A 23,948-nucleotide genomic window follows, 5' to 3' on the forward strand; every position below is an offset into this window, starting at 1 on the left:
AGTTTTATTTTCCCTCTGAAAAGAGTCAATTCCCCCCACCCCCTTCCATTGAGTTTTACAGTTACGTTCAAAACCAGAAAAAATATTACTTCCGTAATATGACCGACAGACGGCGATATTGCAACCAGGAAAAAAGAGAAACCACACGCATCCTGTTTTAGCCAGACAAAGATCTTATAAGGGCAGAGATTTTAACGAAATGTGGGAGGAAGTGTAAAAATTACCACGTGACCATCGGTTCCCTAAAACGTTTAGCAGTCCTGAATCTGGCTCTTACTAAAGCAGACTTGACATGGTCGTATTTTTAGCTATTAAGGAAATACGAACAACAGTTTTTGAGATACAAAGTCTAAGTAGCATAATACCAGACTTTGAGGCGTAAGGTAGTTTTCATCGAATCTTCTTTTTCGACGCAGCGTCTCTGAAGCACAATACAGACCATTCGACTTTAGATCAACCCTTGTGTTGAAACAATGGCGGCTTTTAGTAAATATGTCACAGCCAAGAATTCCTCAATAGCAGGTGCCATTTTGCTGGTGTTATATGTGGTGAAAAACAGAAGACAAAAGCCAAAGCAGCACGGGTAAGTGGGTCATGGTGTAACACGAAAATACTTTACGAAAACCTGAAGCGCGTTCTTCGATAGTTGGTGGTTGGTGACTTTGAGAGGTGACCATCTAAGTGTGCTAAACGTCAAATTGCAGAACGGAACAGAGTTTTATATGTACCTAGCGAAACTTGTCGTCAGCTCAAATATCCATCCATCCATCCAAATAGTCTAACATTTTACTTTTCACTATATTCTATCGAATGCTGTGCCAAATTGATATTGATACTGGTCAACGCTAAAATGCATTCAGTTTGCTCGTGCATGTATTGTCATGCCACTGAAAAGTGTAATTTAATTCAACAAATCACCTCAAACACGTCGTGATGAATACCTATTATCTTAATTTCGATGCAAATGTCAAGCATTCTCAAGTTATATCTGTTTAAAATATGCCAAAGGTCATTGTGCATTATCAAATCACGGTTGGTTAATATTTGCATGTCATGTTGGCAAAGTCTAGTTACACAGTGTGTTATCAGTTTCTCAAAATCAGATTAATTTTGCTTCGAAAATTTTATTAATTGGTAATTAACCGTATTTTGTATTAAAAACAAAAGGTACATCAACAGTATTTGAGTATTGAGCAAACGCTATAAAATGTTTTGTTAAAATGGAAAAAAAATCACTTGCACTAATTTGTTCCCCCATTTTCCCATGTTATAGGTGTATTATATGTAGTGCTGTCAGCGAAGTGTTTTCAGCTTCACTTCTCAGCTTACTGTGTTTGCGTTTATGAAATACTATAATTCTTACAGACTATAATGCGATGCCGTTAACTTCACTTTTTGTGGCTCCGGTACAGTGCACAAATATTACTTCAAGTTATTGCTGTTTGAGGACAGGTGTATTGTAATGTTATGTAAATCAATGTAAAATTGTTTAAAATGTTTTTATTTTTTTAGTCACAGCAATGATATTGCTGACTTCCTACTCCCTTGAACATAATAACTGTGTTGAATGAAGACTGATTTATTTCTTTTTACTATTTTATCTACCTTATTTCTGTCAAATTATTACTGTATATGTTTTATTCATTCATTCATTCATTCATTCATCTTCCGAGCCGCTTGATCCTCATTAGGGTCGCGGGGGGTGCTGAAGCCTATCCCAGCTGTCTTTGGGCAGTAGGCGGGGGACACCCTGAATTGGTTGCCAGCCAATCGCAGGGCACACAGAAATGAACAACCATTCGCACTCACACTCACACCTAGGGACAATTTAGAGCCCTCTTCCTCAACTGGCGGACCGCGATCCACGACCGGACCGCCGAGCTCCTATGTCCGGACCGCCGACCTCCTCTGTCCGGACCCTCAGCAAATTGTATAAAATAATTTATAAATTAATTTTTACGTTATACATTTTATATTTGTGGACTATAATCTGCACATTACCGCGATCGCTTGTTAAAATTATCTGTTGTATTATTTGCGTGCACTAACAGATGTAATGCAGAGGACCCGCGGCAGCGCGACTTTGTGTGTATAATGTTTGACTCACTCGAGGCCCTGCCTGAGCAGGGCATGTCGGCGATAACGATGCGCTGATTGGCTCCTCTGAACTTAAGGTGTGTCCATACATAAGCGTAAGCATATACGATGCGCTGATTGGCTCCTCTGAACTTAAGGTGTGTCCATACAACAGCGTCAGCACGCATTCAAAATGGATGATTGTGTCAGGAAACAGACGCATGCGCGACGCCAAAGTGTGCTCACAGCTTCTGCCCAGGAGAGCCGCACACAGACAATTAGACAAAACGAATCGCGGGAGGTTTCGATTGTGTGCAGTTCTGCTGCCGTCTACTTTGCAGCTGTTTAATAGCAGAACACCGCAACATGGTAAATGAACATCCCAATGGCGTCCTCAAATAATATTTGCATCCCTCAGACATTGCATTCACCTATAGTGGAAGAAAAGCACTGCACATTCCTGTGCTCCCTTGTGTCAGTATTTAAAATGGTTCTTAACTCCTCTTCTGATATATTTAAGTGATTTCAGAAGGGATGTGAAAAGGGGAATTGTACAAATGAAAAGGATATTTTTGTTTTTATGTTTAGTATTTATTTTGGTAAAATTAGTATTTTGTTTTGTTTTTGTTAAATTAATGGGAACATTACAACTACTGTTTAACAAAGTTAAAATAAAAATGTCTTATTTCCCTAAAAGGGCTATTTCTATTATTAAGCAAGCACAACGTAACAAAATAAAAGAGTTCGTGTGCCTCAACACAATACCCCTCATTATTTGCTGTGTACTGGCAAAGTGAATAATTGTTATTTTCATGCACCCCATTATTGGTTGGTTGTGAGAAGTGTTGATTTGTATAAGCTTAGCTTGACCATACTAAATGGGCATATTGCCCTGCTCCCCATGACCGCTGTGCATGGGACCGGACCTTGGTCTTATTAAAAAAAAAAAAGTGGACCGACAGCATTTCTAGTTGAGGACCACTGATTTAGAGTGTTCATTCAGACTGCCAGGCATGTTTTTTGGAATGTGGGAGGAAACCGGAGCACCCGGAGAAAACCCACGCAGGCCCAGGGAGAACATGCAAACTCCACACAGGGAGGCCGGAGCTGGAATCGAACCCGGTGCCTCTGCACTATGAAGCCGACGTGCTATCCGCTGGGCTACCGGGCCGCCCTTTATATGTTTTATGTTAAAAAAAAAAAAAAAGAATGACAATGCATAGTTACGATATGTAGTCTTTTTAATAAATGACAGCTCTCACAAAGGGATGTTAACCTCTACTTGTAAAAGGAAGATATAGAAAATATAGCCTGTTCAACTTAATTTTGTTCTTTTCTTGCAGTCCAAAACAAGGATCAGATTTGGTGCTGAGCTTGGATGTAAGTGGATTTTCTTCAAATATTATAATAATATCATACCTCTGTGAGCCATGACCTCACTGTGGAGGGGTTTACGTGTCCCCAATAATCCTACGAGTTAAACTGTCTGGGATTTTATGCCTCTGCTTAGAGTCACCCATGGCAAATAAGTTCTAAATGAGGGACCGGACAAAGCATGGCTCACAGACCCCTTATAATGAGTAATAACATTGGAACATGTTTTCCGGTGCCCTGATTCGGCTCACCGTGGCCTCCTTCTGGAGCCGGGCCTGGAGGTGGGGCTCGCTGGCGATTTCTTGCTGGCACAGCCCGAAAAGGCAACGTGATTCCTTCTTCCCATGGGTTCACCACCAATGGGAGAGGCCAATGGATCGAGTGCTCTGTGAGCTGGACAGCGACAAAAGGCAGGGATTTTGGCGGTCCAATTCCCGGCGACAGAAACTGGCTCTAGGGATGTGTAACATCACCTCTGGCAGCAAAAGAGCACGAGCTGGGCTGCATGTCAGAGATTTTTTTTCCGACTAGATATAATCAGGCTCACCTCCACCAAAAGCTTGGACTCTGGTACCAGTCCTCTCGAGAAGAGTTGGACACTCATCTATAGCATTGCCAACAGTGAGAAGGGTCGAACAGTGAATGGGGTGCTGCTAACCTCGATTCGGGACATTATGAGTCAGTGGTGAGAATACTACGAAGACCTTTTAAACTCCACTGATATAGTACTCCTTCCATTGAGGAGCCCCAGCCTGGAGATTTTGAGGTGGGCTCTCCTATCTCTGTGTTTGAAATCACCAAGGTGGATAAAGAGCTCTTCGGTGGCAAAGACTCTTGGGTGGATGAGAACCGCCCGGAGTTCCAAAAGGCTCTGGATGTTGTGGGGCTGCACTGGTTGACACGCCTCTACAACATCGCATGGCCATCAGGGACAGTACCTCTGTATTGGCAGACCAGGTTGGTGGTCTCCCTTTTTAGGGACCTGCAGGGTGTGTTCCATTTATAGCGCAGTCACACTCCTCAGCTTCCCTGGTAAGGTCTGTTCAGGGGTGGGAGAGAGGAGTCCATTGGTTGAATATCAGAATCTGGAGGAGCCATGTGGTTTTCGTCCCGGCTGTGGAGTAGTGAACCAGGTCTACACCCTCCGCAGGGTCCTCGATAGTGCATGAAAGCTCAATCAACCAGTCGACATGTGTTTAGTGGACTAGGTGAACATATTCATCTGTGTCCCTCAGGACATTCTCTTGAGTATGCTTCGGCTGTGCGACGTAACTGATTAAGTCAGTCCAGTCCCTGTTTGGATTGCATTGCCAGCAGTAAATCAGATTTATTTCCTCTGAGGGTTGGACTCTACACTCCTTGCTCTTTGTCATTTGTTTTGTTCATAATTTTTATGGACAGAATTTCTTGCCATAGCCGAGGCGTGAAGCAGCAAACTCTGAAGGTTTGGAAGCTTCAGAGTTGCATCTCTGCTTTTTGCAGATGATTTGGTACGCTTGGCTTCTTCAAGCCATGATCTCCAACTCTCACTGGACCGGATCGCAGCCGATTGTGAAGCGCTTGGGATGAAAATCCAACCTCCAAATCTGAGGCCATGGTCCTCAGTCGGGTAAGTGTGGAATTCCCCCTTTCCACTTCTTGGATGGAATACTGCCCCAAGTGGAGGACTCTAATTATCTTGGGGTTTTGTTCACGAGTCAGGGCAGATGGAGTGGGAGAACGACAGACGAATCAGTGTGCCGTCTGCTGTGATGTGACTCATTATTCTGTCATGATGAAGAAGGAGCTGAGCGAAAAAGGCACACAGCTCTTGATTTACTGCTCCCTCTATGTTCCTACCCTTACTTATGGTCATGTCCATAGAACAAGATCCCGGACACAAGTGACTAAAATGAGTTTCCTACGCACGGTGTCCAGGCTCTCCCTAAAAGAAGGGTGAAGAGCTCGGCCACCCGGGAGGGACTCAGAGTTGAGCTGCTGCTCCTTCACGTTGAGAGGAGCCAGATGATGTGGCTGAATCTAATTAGGATGCCTTCTCGACCCCTACTGCTGGAGTGTTCCTGGGAGGTCTCACTGGGCATAGTACCCAGGACACACTACTAGAGAGAGTAGGTTTCCTAGCTTGCCTCGAAACGCTTTGGGATCCCTCCTTAAGAACTGATGGCTGAAGTTGCTGGGGAGAGTGAAATCTCAGCTTCCCTGTTTAAGCTTCTGACTTTGTGACCTGAACCCAGATAAGAGGAAAATGATGGATGGGTGGATGGATGATCATATCAATTAAAATTATTCTATTTTTCTTAATCGCAATTTTATTTGTCATGTCTTTCACACAGAAGGATGGGAAGAAAGACCGTGCAGCAGTCGACAGAATTTTCTTTCTTCGAATTTTACGGATATTGCGGATCATGGTACCTCAGATTTTTTGCATGGAGGTAGGAATTCATTCTTATTTTGCTTTTGTTTTTCTATAACTATGATTCTCAACCTGTGTGCCATGGTACATAAGTGTGCCTTCAGAGATTATCAGGTGTGCTGCAGAAAATGATCCAATTTGAATTATTTGGACAAGAAATGTACTATTGTTAGTGTATGGGTCAACCACATATTGTAACAGGCAAACAATGAAACACTCTTCTACTAGATGACCAAAGGTACATAATTAACATGGTTATCCACTTTAAAAAAAGATTTTACTAAGTGGTGTGCCATGATTTTTTTTTTTTATGAGTGTCATAATGCTGAATTTGGGGGAAAAAAACACTGACATACCGTATTTTCTCGACCATTCGGCGCACACTAAAAACACATTAGCTTGAAGCATACAGTAGCATGCTAAGACATACCCTCGTGCACTATTTAAAACGATATTCTGTACTCAAACCCCCTCTGCCTACTTGCTCGGATTCTTCAGCCGAGATGTGCAACAGATTCCTTCAGTTCTTTATTGATAAGGTCTCTACAGCTAGGATTCCGGTCCCAAATACCGCATCTGACCCATCTGTCCATGTTCCATGTTCAGCTGTCCTAAATTCTTTTGATACTGTGTCCTTGGCGCTTTTGGAGGATGTAGTTCGCCAGACGAAGCCATCTGGCTCCCCTTGCGACTCTCTTCCCCCACGCTTCTTTCAGGAGGTTCTCCCGAGTGTTGGTGCATCAGTCTTGGATATCATCAACAGCAGCCTTTCTTCTGGTGTAGTTCCCCAACAGTTTAAACATGCTGTGGTCCAACCCTTGATCAAGAAACCTGGTCTTGATCCAGATGAGCTGTCAAGTTACAGACCCATTTCCAAACTGCCTTTCATTTCCAAAATTCTGGAAAAAGTGGTGCACATGCAGTTGAAACTTTTCTTGGATGAACATAAGATCTTGGAGGTCTTCCAGTCAGGTTTCAAGACGATGCATAGCACGGAGTCAGCCCTGTTACGCGTTTCTAGTGACATCCTCCTGGCAAATGACTCTGGAGACCACGTGTGTCTGGTTTTATTGGACTTAACTGCAGCATTTGATACAGTGGATCACAGTATTCTGCTGACTCGTTTGCAGCACTTGGTGGGCATTGGCGGGAGTGCTCTTGATTGGTTTAGGTCCTATCTAGCTGACAGGACCTTTTGTGTCAGCCTTGGCTGCTCTGAATCACGCACTGCTCCCCTGTCATGTGGTGTTCCACAGGGCTCAATTCTGGGGCCTCTGCTGTTCTCGCTGTATCTGCTCCCATTGGGTTCCATCTTAAAGAAACATGGTATTCCTTTCCACTGCTATGCAGATGACTGCCAGATCTATGTCCCACTGAGCAAGAAAGACACCTTCTCATTAAGGCCACTCCTATCCTGTCTGGAAGAAATCAAAACCTGGATGGCACAAAATTTCTTGAAGTTCAACGAAAAGAAGACAGAGGTGATATTGTTTGGCCCCAGTGGACCTTGTACATTCCATCCTGTAGACTTGGGCCCCCTATCTCCTTATCTGAAATCAACGGTCTCAAACTTGGGACTTAAACTGCACAGTGATTTCAAACTCGATCGGCAAATTGGTGCCGTTGTTAAATCCAGCTTCTTTCACCTTAGACAGCTGGCCAAAATAAAACCTTTCCTCTCACATGAACACTTTGAGACAGTAATTCATGCCTTTGTCACATCCCGGCTCGATTACTGCAACGCCCTGTACTTTGGAGTCAGCCAGTCCTCCATCAAGCGCCTTCAGCTGGTACAGAATGCCGCTGCTCGCCTCTTGACTGGTACTCGTAAGAGGGAGCATATAACTCCTACTTTGGCATCCCTTCACTGGCTCCCCATTCATTTTAGAATTTTTTTTAAGATCCTCCTCTTTGTTTTCAAATCTCTGAATAATCTCGCGCCACCTTACCTCTCTGAGCTCATACGCCCCTACACCCCTGCCCGGCGCCTCAGGTCTGTGGACCAGTCTTTGCCAGACGTACCAAGAACTAAACTGAGGCTCAGAGGGGATCGAGCCTTTTCTGTTGCTGGTCCATCTCTCTGGAATGACCTCCCACTGAACATTCGGCAAGCCTCCTCGCTGCCCATCTTTAAAGCCCTCCTCAAAACTCACTTGTATTCTTTGGCGTTTGACTCAGCATGACTTAGATTTGCTATTGGTTTTACTGCTTGGTGCTTTCTACCGCCTTATTACTTATTACTTATTACTGATTCGTCTTACTGTTTATTGTATATGTTAAATCGCTCCATGTACAGCACTTTGTATGCAGCGATGGCTGTTTGAAAGTGCTCTATAAATACTGTTGACTTGACTTGACTTGACATACAGATACAAGCTAAAAACACGTTTTTAAAAAGACAACGGAAGCAAAACTGAGTTCCGTTGTAGTTTATTTAGACATCGTAGAATGTACTAACGTTTTTTAATCAATCATCACCCAGAAATCCATCAAAGTCCTCATCCCCTGTATCAGAATTGAACAATTGTGCAAGTACCGGTAATCCATCAAAAACGCCGCATTCCCTCTCGTTGTCAGAGTCACTCTCATTGCCACGTGGCTCCACAGAAATGATGCCGGCTTTGCCAAAAACTCGAACAACAGTGCAAGCAGACACGTTCGTCCAAGCAGCCACAATCCATTCGCAAATTGTGGCGTAACTCGCCCAGCGCTGCCTCTCACTCTTTGTAAAGTTGTGTTTGCCATCGATCATCTATTGTTCCCATGCCGTTCGCAACTTTACTTTGAACACCCGGTCGCAACTTTACTTTGAACGCCTGGTTGATGCCGATGTCCAGCGGTTGGAGTTCTTTAGTCAAGCCTCCGGGAATAACGGCAAGCTCAGAGTTCATTTGCTTGACTTGGTTTTTCACCGCTGCTGTGAGATGGGCACGCATGCCAAAAGCATAACCGATGGCTTGAAGTTTGAACTGAGCTTCGTAGGCGTGTCTCTTTGAAGAATTTATTTTCGGGGGTTCTTAGAAACCAAAACAGAAGTTGTTTTGCAACAATGCTCATAGCCACACTCTATACAGGTGTTGGTACCTGCTTGGGGCGTCCCTCTAGCGTCCACTTCCACGCCCACCCTTCACTCATTGGCGGACTTCTCCCCCGCATGCCTGTCCTCTCTCACGTCTGCCTTTCTCTCTCTCTCTCTCTCTCTCTCTCTCTCTCTCTCTCTCTCTCTCTCTCTCTCTCTCTCTCTCTCTCTCTCTCTCTCTCTCTCTCTCTCTCTCTCTCTCTCTCTCTCCATATATGTATATATACACGCCCACCCTTCACCGATTGGGCGACTTCTTTGCCGCATGCCTGTCCGCAGTCACTTCCGCCTTTTCTCTATATAAACAGTGTGTCGGCTGTCAGTCAGGTTTTGGACCTCAGTGCATACACAAGACGCTCCACATTATAAGGCGTCCTGTCCATTTTTGAGAAAATTTAAGACTTTTAATGGCGCCTTATAGTCGTGAAAATACGGTACATAGATTTGGAATAAGAGGCTTTTTTTAATAAATCACATATTTACAGGTACCCTGTACAACATAAAAGACATTTAAAAACAAAGTCTGGAAATAAAGATATCTTATTAGAACATACAATGCAAAAAAATAAAATTGTAATATTTTTTTTTTTTAAACAATTCGATCACAATCACAGGCATGGGAAAATAATCATAGTTTTTAACCTGGACTTGAAAACTTTCACACTTTGGGTTGATAACAAATTCCTTAATAAACCCTTTTATTGTTTAATGAATCTTTGGCTCAAATGGCTAACATTGTACTTTTTCATGGAACAAGTGTTCCATCAATGACTATATTCAGTTTCTTTTGGTGGGTGCAAAGGATCCTTTCTCCCAGTGACAAAGGTCATCATGGTTACATGATCCACCTTGTCATCTTCTTTCTCCTACATACCCTGCAAATGCACAAAGAATGAACAATGCAATTAGAGGCATATTTTTCCGTTCGCACACGAGCTGGGCACGTCACGTCTATGAACTGACAACTGGTTAGAATGAAGAATGAATGAAGACCAGCTGTTATTTTTTAAGGAAAATATGTAAGCCTTTGGCAAAATCGTTGACTGTTGCTCACAGTTGTTCTTTCAACACAACGATTACTGCAGCAGGTCGCCATGTGTGTGTGTGTGTGTGTGTGCCCTTCATTGTTTTTTTACGTTGATGTTTTATTGCACAAAACTACCCTTTTTGTCTGATGATAAAGTAAGTTTCTGTTTAGGAGAAATACTTGTTGCATTGCACTTTTTGTATGCTAGAATATGAAGCTCGTTGTCACTTTTTTTTCAATATCTTGGAAACAGTGAATCTGAGGTTTTAAAATTTAAATCCAATAGAAGATTATTTTTTTTCTCAGCATGGCCTTTGACGGGGATAGGTTTATTCTCAGAAAAGTCATTTATATTGTATCCAAATATCATATTGAAGTCACTTTTATGGTATTGTATTGTTAAAAAAAGTGACATTTCGCTTTGTTTTGAATCGTGAGGCCTTCTATTATATTGGTCAAAAACTATTTTCGAACACATCTATTTACTGACTTGTATGAAGGTAAAGATTTCCATAATATTTGCTGGTTTGTGTACATGTGTAAAATACATCATTGAACATGAAGTTGCAACACAAATGACAGATCGCTCAAAAATTGATAAGTTGGTTCCAAAAGTCAAGGTCACTGGCGCCATTTTGACTGGGCCTTAGTCGTTGAGCAAAGACGGAATGATAAAAAAAAACATTATCATCAAGAGTGTTTTACAATCTGTAAGATTTCTTCTCTCGTCACTGTTTTCCTGCTAGACTGGATACCTGATCCTTATCGCCGTGATGTTGGTGGCAAGGACCTACTGTGACGTATGGATGATCCAGAATGGAACCATGATCGAAAGGTCAGGCTGTTTTCACAGTTGTGATGGTGCTGTATTTTACATCATAACTACTTTATATCTGCCATTGACTGGTAAGCAGTCCAGAGTGTGCCCCATCAATGGCCCAATGAGAGCTAGGATAAGCTCCAACTTTCGCATCATTTGGAAGAAAATGAAGTGTCTATAAAAAGTATCTATTTTTTGGAGGATTGTATCGTGTGTTTGTATCACGTCCATCAATCCATTTTCTGAACCGCTATAAAGTCACAAGGATGTGCTGGAGCCTATCCCAGCTGTCTTTGGGCAGTAGGCGGGGGACACCCTGAACCGGTTGCCAGCCAATCGCAGGGCATACTTAAAACGAACAACAAGTACCGTATTTTCACGACTATTCGACGCACCGTACGGTTGGGCGCAGTCTCATTAATGGGTGACATTTCTGTATTTGACACATACACAGGACGCACTGTACTAATGGCTGCAGTTTCACAGTGATAAAACATACGCTTAGCATGCATGCATGCCGTATGTTTAACACGTTCGCTAACACGTTAGCTTGAAGCACACACTGAAGCTCGAAGCTAAAACACGTTTTTAAAAAGGCAACGAAAGCAGAACTGAGTTCGGGTGTATTTTATTTACAAGGTACTCACGTTTTTTGCTCAATCATCACTCAGAAAGCCATCAAAGTCGTCATCTTCTGTGTCCGAATTGAACAATTGTGCAAGTATCGGTAATCCATCCAAACCGCCGGGTTCCCTCTCGTTGTCAGAGTCGCTCTCGTCGTCATGTGGCTCCACAGAAATGATGCCGGCTTTGCCAAAAGCTCGAACAACTGTACTAGCAGATGCGTTCGTCCAAGCAGCCACAATCCATTCACAGATTGTGGCGTAACTAGCCCGGCGCTGCCTCCCACTCTTCGTGAAGCTGTGTTCGCCATCGATCATCCATTTTTCCCATGCCGCTCGCAACTTCACTTTGAATGCCCGGTTGATGCCGATGTCCAGCGGTTGGAGTTCTTTAGTCAAGCCTCCGGGAATGACGGCAAGCTCGGAGTTCATTTGCTTGACTTTGTTTTTCACCGCTGGTGTGAGATGGGCACGCATGGAGTCGCAAATCAAGAGTGACGGCGAGGCATGGAAAAAGCCATCCGGTCTCTTAACATACACCTCACTTAGCCACTCTCTCATCTTCTCCTCGTCCATCCAGCCCTTTTGGTTTGCTTTCACGATGACGCCGGCTGGAAACTTTTCTTTCGGCAGCGTCTTTCGCTTGAAAATGACCATAGGTGGCAGTTTCTGTCCGTTGGCATGACAACCAAGAACGACAGTAAAAGCTGACTTCTCGTGCCCCGTTGTGCGTATTGCCACCGTGCTGCTCCCCTTCTTCTCCACAGTGTGGATCACCGGGTTGTCGAAAGTCAGCGGGACCTCGTCCATGTTGGTAATGTGGTTAGGCTGGATGCGTTTGTCGCCAATCTTCTTACTGCAGTAGGTGCGGAAAACGGCCAGCTTTTCTTTGTAGTCCGCTGGAAGTTGCTGAGCCACGGTCATCTTCACTCTCACGGATAGATGGCGCCGTTTCATAAAGCGAAAGCACCAAGACGGACCTCCTTGAAAATGTTCAATTTTCAATTCTTACGATAACGTTTTCGCCCTTAGTCGAATAGTGACCGTGGAGATGCTTCTGCCGGCTGCTCTTTGATCAAGAATCCACCGCTCCAGTTGGTCTTCCAACTCGGGCCACCTCGCCTTATTTCCACGGAAACTCCGCTTCGTCTTTTTGACTTGGCGAAGCTCGTTCTCCTGCTTCCTCCATTTGCGAACCATGGATTCGTTGACATTAAATTCTCTGCCGGCTGCTCGATTCCCATGTTTCATTGCATAACCGATGGCTTGGAGTTTGAATTGCGCTTCGTAGGCGTGTCTCTTTGTGGAATTCATTTTCGGGGGTTCTTGGAAACCAAAACCGAAGTTGTTTTGCAATAATGCACATACTCACATTTTATACAGGTGCTGGTACCTGCTAGAGGCGTGCCTTTAGCGTCCACTTAAACGCCCACCCGTCACTCATTGCCGGACCCACCCCATGCGTGCCTGTCCTCGCTCACGTCCACCTCTCTTCATATATTTACATATATGTGCACGGACGCGCTTCACTTATTGGCCGAGCTCTTCTCCGCATGCGTGCGTGTCGTCACTCACGTGCGCATTTTCTCTCTCTCCATAATTTGCATATAAATGCACGGACGCGCTTCACTGATTGGCCGACCTCTTCTCCGCACTTCACTGATTTTCCGACCTCACTTCTGCCTTTTCTCTATATAAACAGCGTGTCGGGTCTCAGCCAGATTTTGGAACTCAGCTCATATAAAAGACGCATCACATTATAAGGCGTCCTGTCAATTTTGGAGAAAATTTTAGACTTTTAATGGCGCCTTCTAGTCGTGAAAATACGGTACACCTAGGGACAATTTCAATCAGCCTGCCGTGCATGTTTTTGAAATGTGGGAGGAAACCAGAGTACCCAGAGAAAACCCACGCAGGCATGGGGAGAACATGCAAACTCCACACAGGAAGGCCGGAGCTGGAATTGAATCCGGTCAAATGGTTAATGCATCGGCCGCACAGTGCAGAGGTGCAGGGTTGGATTCCGGCTCCGGCTTTCCTATGTGGAGTTTGCATGTTTTCATCGTGCCTGTGTGGCTTTTCTCCAGGTACTCCGGTTTCCTCCCACATTCAAAAAACATGCCTGGCAGGCTGATTGAACACTCAAATTTGTCTCAACTGAATACCTGGAGAAAACCCACGCAGGCACGGGACAACATGCAAACTCCAGACAGGAAGGCTGGGGCTTTTCTACAATATGTCCTGTTCAATGTTGTTGAAGAGTTTGCAGCCCCAGGAGAAAACCCACTGAGGATTTTGAGGAACATGCAAATTCCACACAAAAAGGGCCATGAGTATCATATTTGTATTTAGTGTCCAAGATGATATTCAACCAGCAAACCCCACCCACCACCCAAGTCAATAATCGGTTTGATACATGCTTTTTCTGACTTGTTTGTCTTTGTGTATGTTTTGCAGTGCAATAATTGGCCGCTCAACTAAAGATTTCAAGACCTTCTTGCTCAGCTTCATCCGATTCATGCCAGTTGTAAGTGTCTGTATTATTTCTATTTTTATATTGTATTTTTATTGTTTTTATTTTTATCCCCTTTCTGCATGCAAACTGTATACAGACTACATCTCCATCCTATTACCTTCTTCTATTCCTGCTATTATACTTCCTTTGTAACATGATCCTTGCTGATTTTTTTTTTTTTTTTACAAATAGTGCCACCTGATGGCAGGCGTTTAAAATGATTAATGTTGCAGTCAAGCCGTATCCTTAAGTCAGAAGTTGTGTCAGTTGTGTCTCCTGTCCATTTTCGAGTGAAAAATAAAAACATAAAATACTTGTGTATAAGTTCTGGTTCGGTGAGGACTACGTTTTATAAATACTGTATGTATACGTATTGCCTATGAAATGAGTGAAGCATTTATGTTATGCAGTGCTGTTTCTTAATTCGTGGTTTGGTTTTAGATCCGGAATAGATAAATGGCATTTTAAATCATTTTAATGGAGAAAATGGATTGAAGTAAATTGGGTTGTCAAGCTGGGCGGCACGTCGGTTTCGCAGTGCAGAGTTGGAAGGTTCGACTACGCTCCGGCCTTCCTGTGTGGAGTTTGCATGTTTTCATCGTGCCTGTGTGGCTTTTCTCCAGGTACTTCGGTTTTCCTCCCACACTCCCAACAATGAACCCAAAGCATGATGTGGCAACCTTTGTTTTTCACCATTGGTACGATCTGGTGATGCACAGGAGTTGAAATATGTTGTTGAAAACCTATTATTGTATAAAGAAAGTGAATACACCAGTGTTCACTTTCTTTATCCGCTTTGTGTTTCTTTTAAAATTGAGCCAGGTAGTTCCCAGTGAGTTATTTCTGTGAGTTGCATTTTTTTCTTTATAGTAAAAATACAAAACTTTACTTTCATTGACTATATTTCTCATTCCATTGCTCCTTACACTACACTCCGATTGAAGGTGTTTTTTTAGTTTTTTTTTTTATGAGGGGGTAATATGATCTGTTGCCTTACAGATAGCCTTGGTGAATAACTTCCTGAAATTGGGACTGAATGAGCTGAAACTGAGGTTTCGAGAGCGGCTCACAAAGAACCTATATGACCAGTACCTGCAGTAAGTAATACACAAATGCAGTAAGCAAAAGAGGCTTTGTATAAGCATCTCTTTAAACTTAAATCACCTTCTCTTTTTGCGGTTTTATGCCTATAACTATATTTATTAGGGGTGTAACCAAATGTCTTTTTGACCGACACGATACATCTTGATTCAAAAGGCTCAACGGTTCGGCACAAAGTGCTGTATCGCTTTTTTGGAATGACACGATTCAATACAATAAAGCTGATTTCCATACAATAATAAGGATCCGGTCATTTTTGATTTTTGTGAATAAATTAACAGTAACGGCAAATATAAGGCACATTCAATTCAAGCATTAATTTTTCTCAAAAGTCAACAGTGCGCTCTATAATATATGCCCCTAATATGAAGAGATTGTGACTCTCTTTACATTCCCCATCAAGTTATTGGCCTCTTAGTGTTCCTATTCCATCTAGTGGTGATTATTAGCAGGAACTAATTGTAATCTAAAAGCCCGATACGAATTGACATGTGCAGTTGCCAACACACACTCAAACAGACTTTGCACAGCCATATTAGGGGTGTTCACACGGCACACATTTGCTCCGGCGCTGTACCGATGTATTTTGTTGCGATATATTTGGCACCGCAGCAAATTGTGTGGAGCCTTAACACGTACAAAGCCGCTGAGTGTGTCGGCACCGGCACCGCGTTGGTGCAGTCCCACTTGTGTTAACACGGCAGTTTCTGCAGCGGAGCAAAACGACAGAAAACAGATGAGCTGTCGTGTTGGTTCTTTTTAAAACGTATACACGACTCAAGGGACTCCTGGACAGGCACGTCCTTCTCCTTCTCGGTCTCCGTGCCTTCTGCTCGAGAGTGACGGCCCCCGATAATGTAAATCAACGAACAATTACTTCAATGACACTCAGAAAAGCAAACACGTATGCGACAAACAGAAAATCAAGAGTGGAAATCACAAAATAAATGAGATGGGGGTGGGGGGTTGTGAACACACAACAAAGGAACAAACTACACAAACAACTCCGAGAAATAATATAAATGTAACAAATATAACCCAGTTGTGTTCACACGTGCAAATTTACATCGGTGCTGCTTCGCAAACGAGCATTTGCTTTGGAACAAATTTTTAAACCACTTCCCTGAGGTGGATCAAATTTGGTCCAGTGTAAGCTGTATTCCGGGGCTACGCCGGAGCTAATTTGCACTTGTGAACGCTCTACTGGGGCAGCCACGGCGTAGCACCGGACCAAATCTTGCCGTGTGAACACCCCTATTGAAACAAAGATAGTACTGAAAGCATACTTAACTACTGACTAAACAAAGGAAGGAGGAGACAAGCAAGCCTTCTGGGGATATTTAGCCCTTTGTGGATGCAAGCCTTTTTGTTGAATCAATTGTCTTCAAATCTTTTATCTTTATTTTATTTTTTACTATGCCATTTGTATTTATACAATTCATGTCCATGTTTGTGACCAGTTCTAATGGCTTTGTTACAGCTGCAGAGGTTGTGAAGGCTCTGTGGGAAGAAAGCTGAACAGTATTTGGATTGTATTGTATTCCCTTTAGAGTACCACCATCTAGTGGATGCATCGCACAACCGCAGCTGTATTGTCACTTCTATGCACCTTATGACGCAGTACTCCTATATCTGAAAACAGTTTTAAAATAGGCCATTCATTGAAGGTGCGCCTTGTCATCTTAATGCCCCTTATAGTGCAGAATATATTGTTATAAAAATCACAGTTGAAGATATCTTTCAAACAATTAAAAGGAAAAACTAAGAGCAAACCTTCAGATCTTAACTTCTACACCAAACCAACATTCTGTGAGCCGTCATCCGTTTGGCTTTTGGAGCCTTTGGTAGCCGGAGCCTTGACCTGAATTTAAAAATATATTGGGAAAAAGGAGCACTATTTTACAGAACAATCAAATTTTGGCAAAATAAATGCTTGAACACACAGCAAGTGCTCACAAAGGTCTCTGAAGGTGAATGCTGATCACCCAAATTGCATAAGGTCTGTAGAAAGAAGTGAAATATGATTTTGAGACACTTTTAATGATTTAATCGGATACATTGCTTCATTGCCCAAACCGTGCAGAGTCGCAACATAAGGATGAAAGAGCTGAATGTGGCTCCCGAGCCATGGGTTGCCGACACTTTGCCTGCTGTGGGTCCACAATCTGTAATTTCTAGAAAAATGTACTAGTACCACTTTTTTTTTTTTGCAACAGACTTACTGTATTTCCCATCTCTCTCTCCACTCTCTTGCACATACATGCTGCCCATTGTTCAGCATCCAACTGCAGAATCCAGACAAAACATTTTTTCAATGGCTGCAGCATGTTGGGACTCTTCCCGGCAGTAATTAATTTCAACCAAATTGAACAATGTCTTGAGCGCTGGACAGTTGAAAACTGAACACGTTGGAAAGCGTGCCTTTTTTATATGGGTCGTGATTCTTGATATCCAGTTATTGTTCATGTATTCCATGAAATCTTTTTTTCCTGTCTTTCAGGGGTTTCACCTACTACAAAATGGGCAACTTGGACAACCGGATTGCCAATGCAGACCAGTTGTTGACTCAAGATGTTGAAAAATTTTGCAACAGTGTGGTGGATCTCTATTCCAACCTCAGTAAGGTACAAAACTTAGACGCTCGGCATAATGGTTCTTGAGCTCATAAAAATCACATTGAATACGATTTGGGAAATAGTTTAATACTGTATAACCAAGTCAGAAGTCATTGACCAACCTCTGTTTAATTTGCTGCGTACCTGTAAACGTACACCAACCTTTTTGAAGCTGAGAGCTTGTGCTTGGCTGCAGATTGGTGCGACAGTATACCAGTGTGATGCACACTTTTGACAAAACAAATTTGCTGAAACTACATAAACAATTATTATTGTAATGTATTATTTTAGTTTGGGGGTGGGGAAGTTGACCACAAAATTTTGGTTGACACAAAATTTGCTGGCTTGAAATGGGAGTAGGGGTTGATTTCCCGAGCAATCAATGGAGTTATTGATAATCAATTCTATAAAGACTTAACTGACTGTCCTCCTTTTTATTCATAACTGCAAACATTCATTTATGTGTGTGTGATGTGAAAACCAATTATCAATTGCACTGCGATTTATCCATTTTGTATTTATATTGCACTTAATTGAACAGTGTTTGTTTTTCCTTCTTTCTACCCTCATTCTTGCTGCTGGAGGCTGTACATTTCCCCAGAGTGGGACAAATAAAGGATGTCTTATCTTATGTGCAGATCCTGATCATGTTAATGTTTTCGCACAATAATTAGGAAACCTTAATACCAATGTGCAACACTATTTGTAAAAATCCCTTCCATTGTTAACATTTCCAAATTATCACTTCTATCTACTACAATATTTTTGGAAAATCACGATGCCCTGTCATTGAAAAATGTGTGGTTTCTTTTTTGGTGTTCTTAAATTCAAGGGAACCAAATTTTTGTTCACGAGTGTATAATACATAGAGATGCCCTTGAGTTATTGTCAAACACTGATTCAGTCAGTTTTGTCTTTTCCGCAGCCTTTGCTCGATATTGGTTTGTACATCTTCAAGCTGACAAGTGCCATTGGAGCTCAGGTATGCGACACTGTGCTTGTTTCCCAGGTCATTGAAATTGTCGAAGTGTCTAAATTAGGGGTGGGATGTGGCCCCCCGGCTCAGTGCCTGTACATTGGGGTTCACACGGGTAGATGAGAGGGTTGCCTCCCTCTGCTTTCGGGTGGGGGATGGACCCTGACTGTTGAACAGCAGCTCAGCGTACCCACCCATTTTTGGAGTCCTTAGACTCTTAGAGGAGGGTGTGCTGGAGAGCCATGTTCTGCAGGGGGATTTCGATGCTCACATTGGCAATGTCAATTAGACCTGGAACGGTGTGATTGGGAGGAATTGGGATTTGCGGCCGCATGTTTTGGACACTCGGGTGAAGAGAGGGGTGGCGCTGTCAACTGATCACAACCCAGGGGTGAGTTGTCTCCGATGGTGGGGGAAGATGCCGGTCCAACCTGGCAGACCCAAACGTATTGTGAGCGTTTGTTGGGAACCTGTGGCGGAATCCCCTGTCAGAAGGAGTTTCAACTCCCACCTCTGGCAGAGCTTTTCCCAGATCCCGGGGGTGGCGGGGGAGATTGAGTCAGAGTAGACCATTTTCTGTGTCTCTATTGTTGTGGCGCGCCAACTGAGTTGTGGCCGGAAGGTGGTTGCTGCCTGTTGTGGCAACAACCCCCGTACTCGCTAGTGGACACCAGCAGTTAGGGATGCCGTCAAGCTGGAGTTCTGTCGGGCCTTAATGGCCTGTGCGTCCCCTGAGGCCGCTGATGAGTATTGACTGGCTCAACGGAACGCAAAAACTCAGGCGTGGGAAGTTTGGTGAGGCCATGGAAGCTGACTTCCGGACGGCTTTGAGGATTCTAGTCCACCATCTGACGTCTCAGGAGGGGGAAGCAGAGCACCATTAACACTGTGTACAGTGGGGATGGGGCACTGCTGACCTCGACTCGGGACATTGTGAGTCGGTGGGCAGAATACTTCAAAGACCTCCGGAACTCCACCAACACGCCTTCCTTGCAGGAAGCACAGTATGAGGACTCTGAGGTGGGCTCTCCTAACTTTGGGGTTTAAGTCACCGATGCGTGTCACCGATGTGGTTCAAAAGCAGTCGCTTTTTGTGGCAGAACCCCAGGGGTGCATGAGATTCACCTGGAGTTCCTCAAGGCTCTCGATGTTGTCGGGCTGTCTGGTTGACACAACCCTGCAACATCGCGTGGTCATTGGGGAGAGTGCCTCTGGATTGGCACACCGGGTTGGTGGTCCCTCTTTTTAAAAAGGGGGACCGGAGGGCATGTTCCAACGACAGAGAGATCACACTCCTCAGCCTCCCTGGTAATAAGGTCTATTCAGGGGCGCTGGAGAGGAGGGTCCGTCAGGTAGTTGAGCCTCAGATTCAGAAGGAGCAGTGAGGTTTTCGTACTGACCGTGGAACAGTGGACTAGCCCTACACCCTACTGTGATGCGGACTTTGTATCGGTTTGTCTTTGTGAAGAAGGAGCTGAGCCAAAGGGCGAAGCTCTCAATTTACCGGTCGATCTACGTTACAACCCTCATCTATGGTCATGATTCTTGCTGCTGGAGGCTGTAAATTTCCCCAGTGTGGAACAAATAAAGTATATCTTATGAGCTATGGGTCGTGACCGAAAGAACGAGATCCTGCATACAAATGGCCGACATGAGTTTTCTCCGCAGGGTGTCCCGGCTCTCCCTTAGAGATAAGGTGAGAAGCTCGGTCATCCAGGAGGGGCTCAGAATCATGCCGCTTCTCCACGTCAAGAGGAGCTAGATGAGGTGGCTCAGGTATCTTATTAGGATGCCCCCTGAATGCCTCCCTGGTGAAGTGTTCCGGGCATGTCCCACTGGCAGGAGGCCCCGGGGACTAGCCAGGACATGCTGGAGAGACTATGTCCTCCCAGCTGGCCTTGGAACGCCTCGGGACACCCCTGGGAAGAGCTGGAACAAGTGGCTGGGGAGAGGGAAGTCTGGGCTTCCATGCTAAAGCTGTTGGTCCTGCGAACCGACACAGGATAAGTGGAAGAAAATGGATCGATGGATGGATGTATTTATCGACATCTATAATTCTCTGCCTACCTAGGGCCCAGCCATTATGATGTCATACCTGCTCATTTCCGGTTTGCTGCTGACCCGATTGAGGAGACCCATCGGCAAAATGACTGTCACAGAGCAACGCTATGAGGGAGAGTACCGTTATGTAAACTCTCGCCTCATCACCAACAGGTAAATGAACCAGCACTGAGAATTTGGAAGTGGTTCGTCTGTTTCAATTCCGTTATGAGCCGTAATATTGACTCTCTTCCAGTATTTGAAACTCATCTCAAAACCCACCTATTTAAAATGGCATATTTAGTTGAACTCATCGCTTTTTATTATTTATAATTTTATTTATGGTTTTATTGCTCTTTTTTGACTGTAAAGTGTTCGTGGTTATTTTGAAAGGCGCTTATAAATAAAATGTATTATTATGATCTCATATTACATCCTCTCTCATAAAGCTGTATCTCACTGAGCAGTGAATGCTTTCAAACCTCGCGAATGTTGGGGTTTTGTCAGGGTTCGTAAAAGGTTGCAAACAGTTCTCCTTGTGGCAAAGAAATTCCCTCCAACAATCCCAAAACCTGCATGGCAGGTTAACGGAACACTCAAAATTTTCCCAAGGTGTGATTGGTGCGGATGGATCGTCTGTGTCCCCTGCGATTGGCTGGCAACCAGTTCAGGCTGTGATCCGCCCATTGCCCTGGGATCGTGTCCAGCACGCCCGCGACCCTTGTAATGAGGAGCGGATTGGAAAATGGATGGATGAATGGATGAATTTCTCCAAGTCTTCGGGGTTAATGTGTTTTTTGGCCGTTTGGAACTCTCCCATGGATGCCATTTATGCACATTGTCTTCCAAATGGCTTTGTCACGAACCATTGCCAGTGAAAGACGACAGTTCATTGAATGTCGCTCTGAGTTCACTTTATTCGATGTCCGATTTAACCTCTTGCAACGCATTTGCCAGTAAGCAGGACAGTGTGGCCAGTGAAACTACAGTGCAGTCAAGTGTCTGGCCTCTTCTCAAATTTCATTATTTTTCATAACTCCAGTACAGTGCTACCTCTTCTAACGAAATGAATTGGTTCTGGAAGAAAATTTTGTCAGTAGAGACGCGTTTTCCATGTAAATCTGTTCCAAAACCCCCCAAAATTCAGAATAAAAATGCATCACAATATGCAACAAATACATGTTAGAATTAGATTATTGGACAATAAATGACAATTGTGCATAATGTAAAAAAGAAGAAAGAAAAGAATAAAAATTATGGTCATTTAACTTTTAACTGTGTCCTCATTGTAGTTAACCCTCTTTAGTTTATGTTCTCTCCCAGAAGTGGGTTTTGGTTGGCGTTTATAAAGAACTAATCCAAGGACGTTTGTTTTTGTCGGCTTTTAACAATCTTTCGAAAATGTTCAAAGCAAACATCAGCATTGTGAGCGATAGCACGACTGGTGAACATTTTTCTGGGTGATTCACAGTTACGTAAAACTATCGGAGTGCTTCATTGCCTGAGGGGCGATTGACGAAGAGGCTGCATAGACGCATATGTATCTATCCTCTCACATAGACGCATCCGGTACAGGTCCCTCTAAGTCAATGGGATGCCAAGAAGATGCTAGGTAATAGCCAATGGCAGAGCAGCTATAAGAAAGTTGGGTTCAGGAAACTCGCAGCTGCGAATTACAGCCCATACTGTATTTTCACCTTGTGTATCTTGAAATTTCTTTCTTAACAAGAGGCAATATTTTCCTGTTGAAGCATTTTGTAACTTGAAAATTTCATATGAAGAGACATTCGTAAGTCCTGTATATATTTTTTTAAGTTTCAAGATCGAACAAATTTGAATACAGTAATCCCTCTTTTATCGCGGTTAATGGGGACTAAAACCAGTCGCGATAAACGAAAATCTGCGAAGTAGCGACCAATTAACATATACAGGTAAAAAAATATATTTTTTAAGCTGCAAAACAACAGCGAGTCACATAGAGCAACATATACAGTTCTGTACTCCATGTACAGTATATGTAAAAAAAAATTGTTTGAAAAAATCCGCGATCCACTGAACCCGCGATAAACGAACCGCGAAATAGCGAGGGATCACTGTATTAGATAAAGATGATCCAATTAAACATTTATCAAGCAGTTCAAAACCTCCCATGAAAATTGCCATCTACTGTGTAAATCAACCTTTTTTTCCTGCAGTGAGGAGATTGCATTCTACAATGGGAACCTGAGAGAAAAACAGACCATTCACACTACTTTTGAAAAACTGGTAGGTATTAGTTGAGGTTGTAGTGTAGTGTGACTGTATGTGTTACTGTTTTGCATATCTCTCTCTGTCTCTATCTCTCTATCTTTACCTCTCTAGCTCTATCTTTATCTTTATCTATCTGTGATATGCAGTACGGTATATTAAACCCGTTACGAACCCTGACTCAAAAACTTCGTCCTTTTACATCAACACATAAGATTCATCAGTAATTTTCATATATTGGCAAAAAAGAGCTTCTTTAAGCTTCTCACTCCTCCTTTTTGTACATGAAAATAATCATGTTTGTGTAAACGTGCTAATTATTTGCCGTTTGTGTTGATTTTTTTCAATAATATCCTTTAAAGATAAAGATATATCCTTTATTATTTACTCACATCTATAATCATTATATATTCCTATTGAAAGCATAAGCGTTCTTCATTGCAGGCAAGGCCAACTAATGATTGCAAGCATAAGCGTTCTTCTTTGCAAGCAAAATCAAACTATCATGACAGGCAGAAGCATTCTTCTTTGCGAGCATAAATTGACGACGCGAGAATCAATCAAATAATACGCAAATGTATGATTACTAAAAAATAATAAATCCAACATTTTCATATATATCTTCCAGGTTGACCACCTACATAACTTCATCTTCTTCCGTTTTACAATGGGATTTGTGGACAGCATAATTGCCAAATGTAAGTGGAATTTCTTTTCTTTTTTAAAAAAAAACTTTTCAGTACTATTATGTTTTTCTAAGATAAGATAACCTTTATTTGAATCGCAATGGAGAAATTCCCAATTTACAGCAGCAAAATTATGAAAGGGAAAGTAGAAGAACAAAAAATATATTAATAAATATAAAATATAAATATAAGCATATCTGGTCTGTCCATCATAGCTGTTAGCTTAGCTAGCATCCTCCCGTTGCCGACATCTTCCAGAGTGTCCAGAGAGCAGCCCATGTTATGATCCCGAGTTAGGTTTTTGATATGCGTGCCACTATTCGGCTGGTTGTTTTGCTTTGCCTTCCGAGCGCAGT

General features: G+C 43.1%; 2 protein-coding genes across 5 annotated transcripts in view; one reads left to right on the forward strand and one right to left on the reverse strand.

Annotated features, from left to right (window-relative positions):
• Window positions 1-212: 212 nt before the first annotated feature.
• abcd3a (ATP-binding cassette, sub-family D (ALD), member 3a) overlaps window positions 213-23,948 on the forward strand; it is a 43,853-nt gene continuing 20,117 nt past the window's right edge. For 2 of the 4 annotated variants that reach the window (XM_052054265.1, XM_052054267.1), the window contains exons 1-11: window positions 215-583; window positions 3,420-3,456; window positions 5,784-5,882; window positions 10,716-10,804; window positions 13,870-13,939; window positions 14,927-15,024; window positions 17,529-17,652; window positions 18,569-18,625; window positions 20,691-20,833; window positions 22,855-22,924; window positions 23,535-23,604. In XM_052054265.1, the coding sequence (XP_051910225.1) occupies window positions 474-583; window positions 3,420-3,456; window positions 5,784-5,882; window positions 10,716-10,804; window positions 13,870-13,939; window positions 14,927-15,024; window positions 17,529-17,652; window positions 18,569-18,625; window positions 20,691-20,833; window positions 22,855-22,924; window positions 23,535-23,604 (967 nt within the window). In that variant the 5' untranslated portion in view covers window positions 215-473. Of the gene's footprint in view, window positions 584-3,419; window positions 3,457-5,783; window positions 5,883-10,715; window positions 10,805-13,869; window positions 13,940-14,926; window positions 15,025-17,528; window positions 17,653-18,568; window positions 18,626-20,287; window positions 20,669-20,690; window positions 20,834-22,854; window positions 22,925-23,534; window positions 23,605-23,948 lie in introns of those variants that run through there. The other 2 variants (XM_052054266.1, XM_052054268.1) reach the window with 2 other exon arrangements.
• Window positions 9,780-23,948, reverse strand: part of LOC127593079 (tissue factor-like) — a 67,767-nt gene continuing 53,598 nt past the window's right edge. Inside the window, exon 6 of the mRNA XM_052054300.1 lies at window positions 9,780-9,817. Within this exon, the coding sequence (XP_051910260.1) occupies window positions 9,795-9,817 (23 nt within the window). The 3' untranslated portion in view covers window positions 9,780-9,794. The remainder of the gene's footprint in view (window positions 9,818-23,948) is intronic.

Source organism: Hippocampus zosterae, chromosome 20, assembly GCF_025434085.1.
Source record: "Hippocampus zosterae strain Florida chromosome 20, ASM2543408v3, whole genome shotgun sequence".
Lineage (NCBI taxonomy): Eukaryota > Metazoa > Chordata > Actinopteri > Syngnathiformes > Syngnathidae > Hippocampus > Hippocampus zosterae.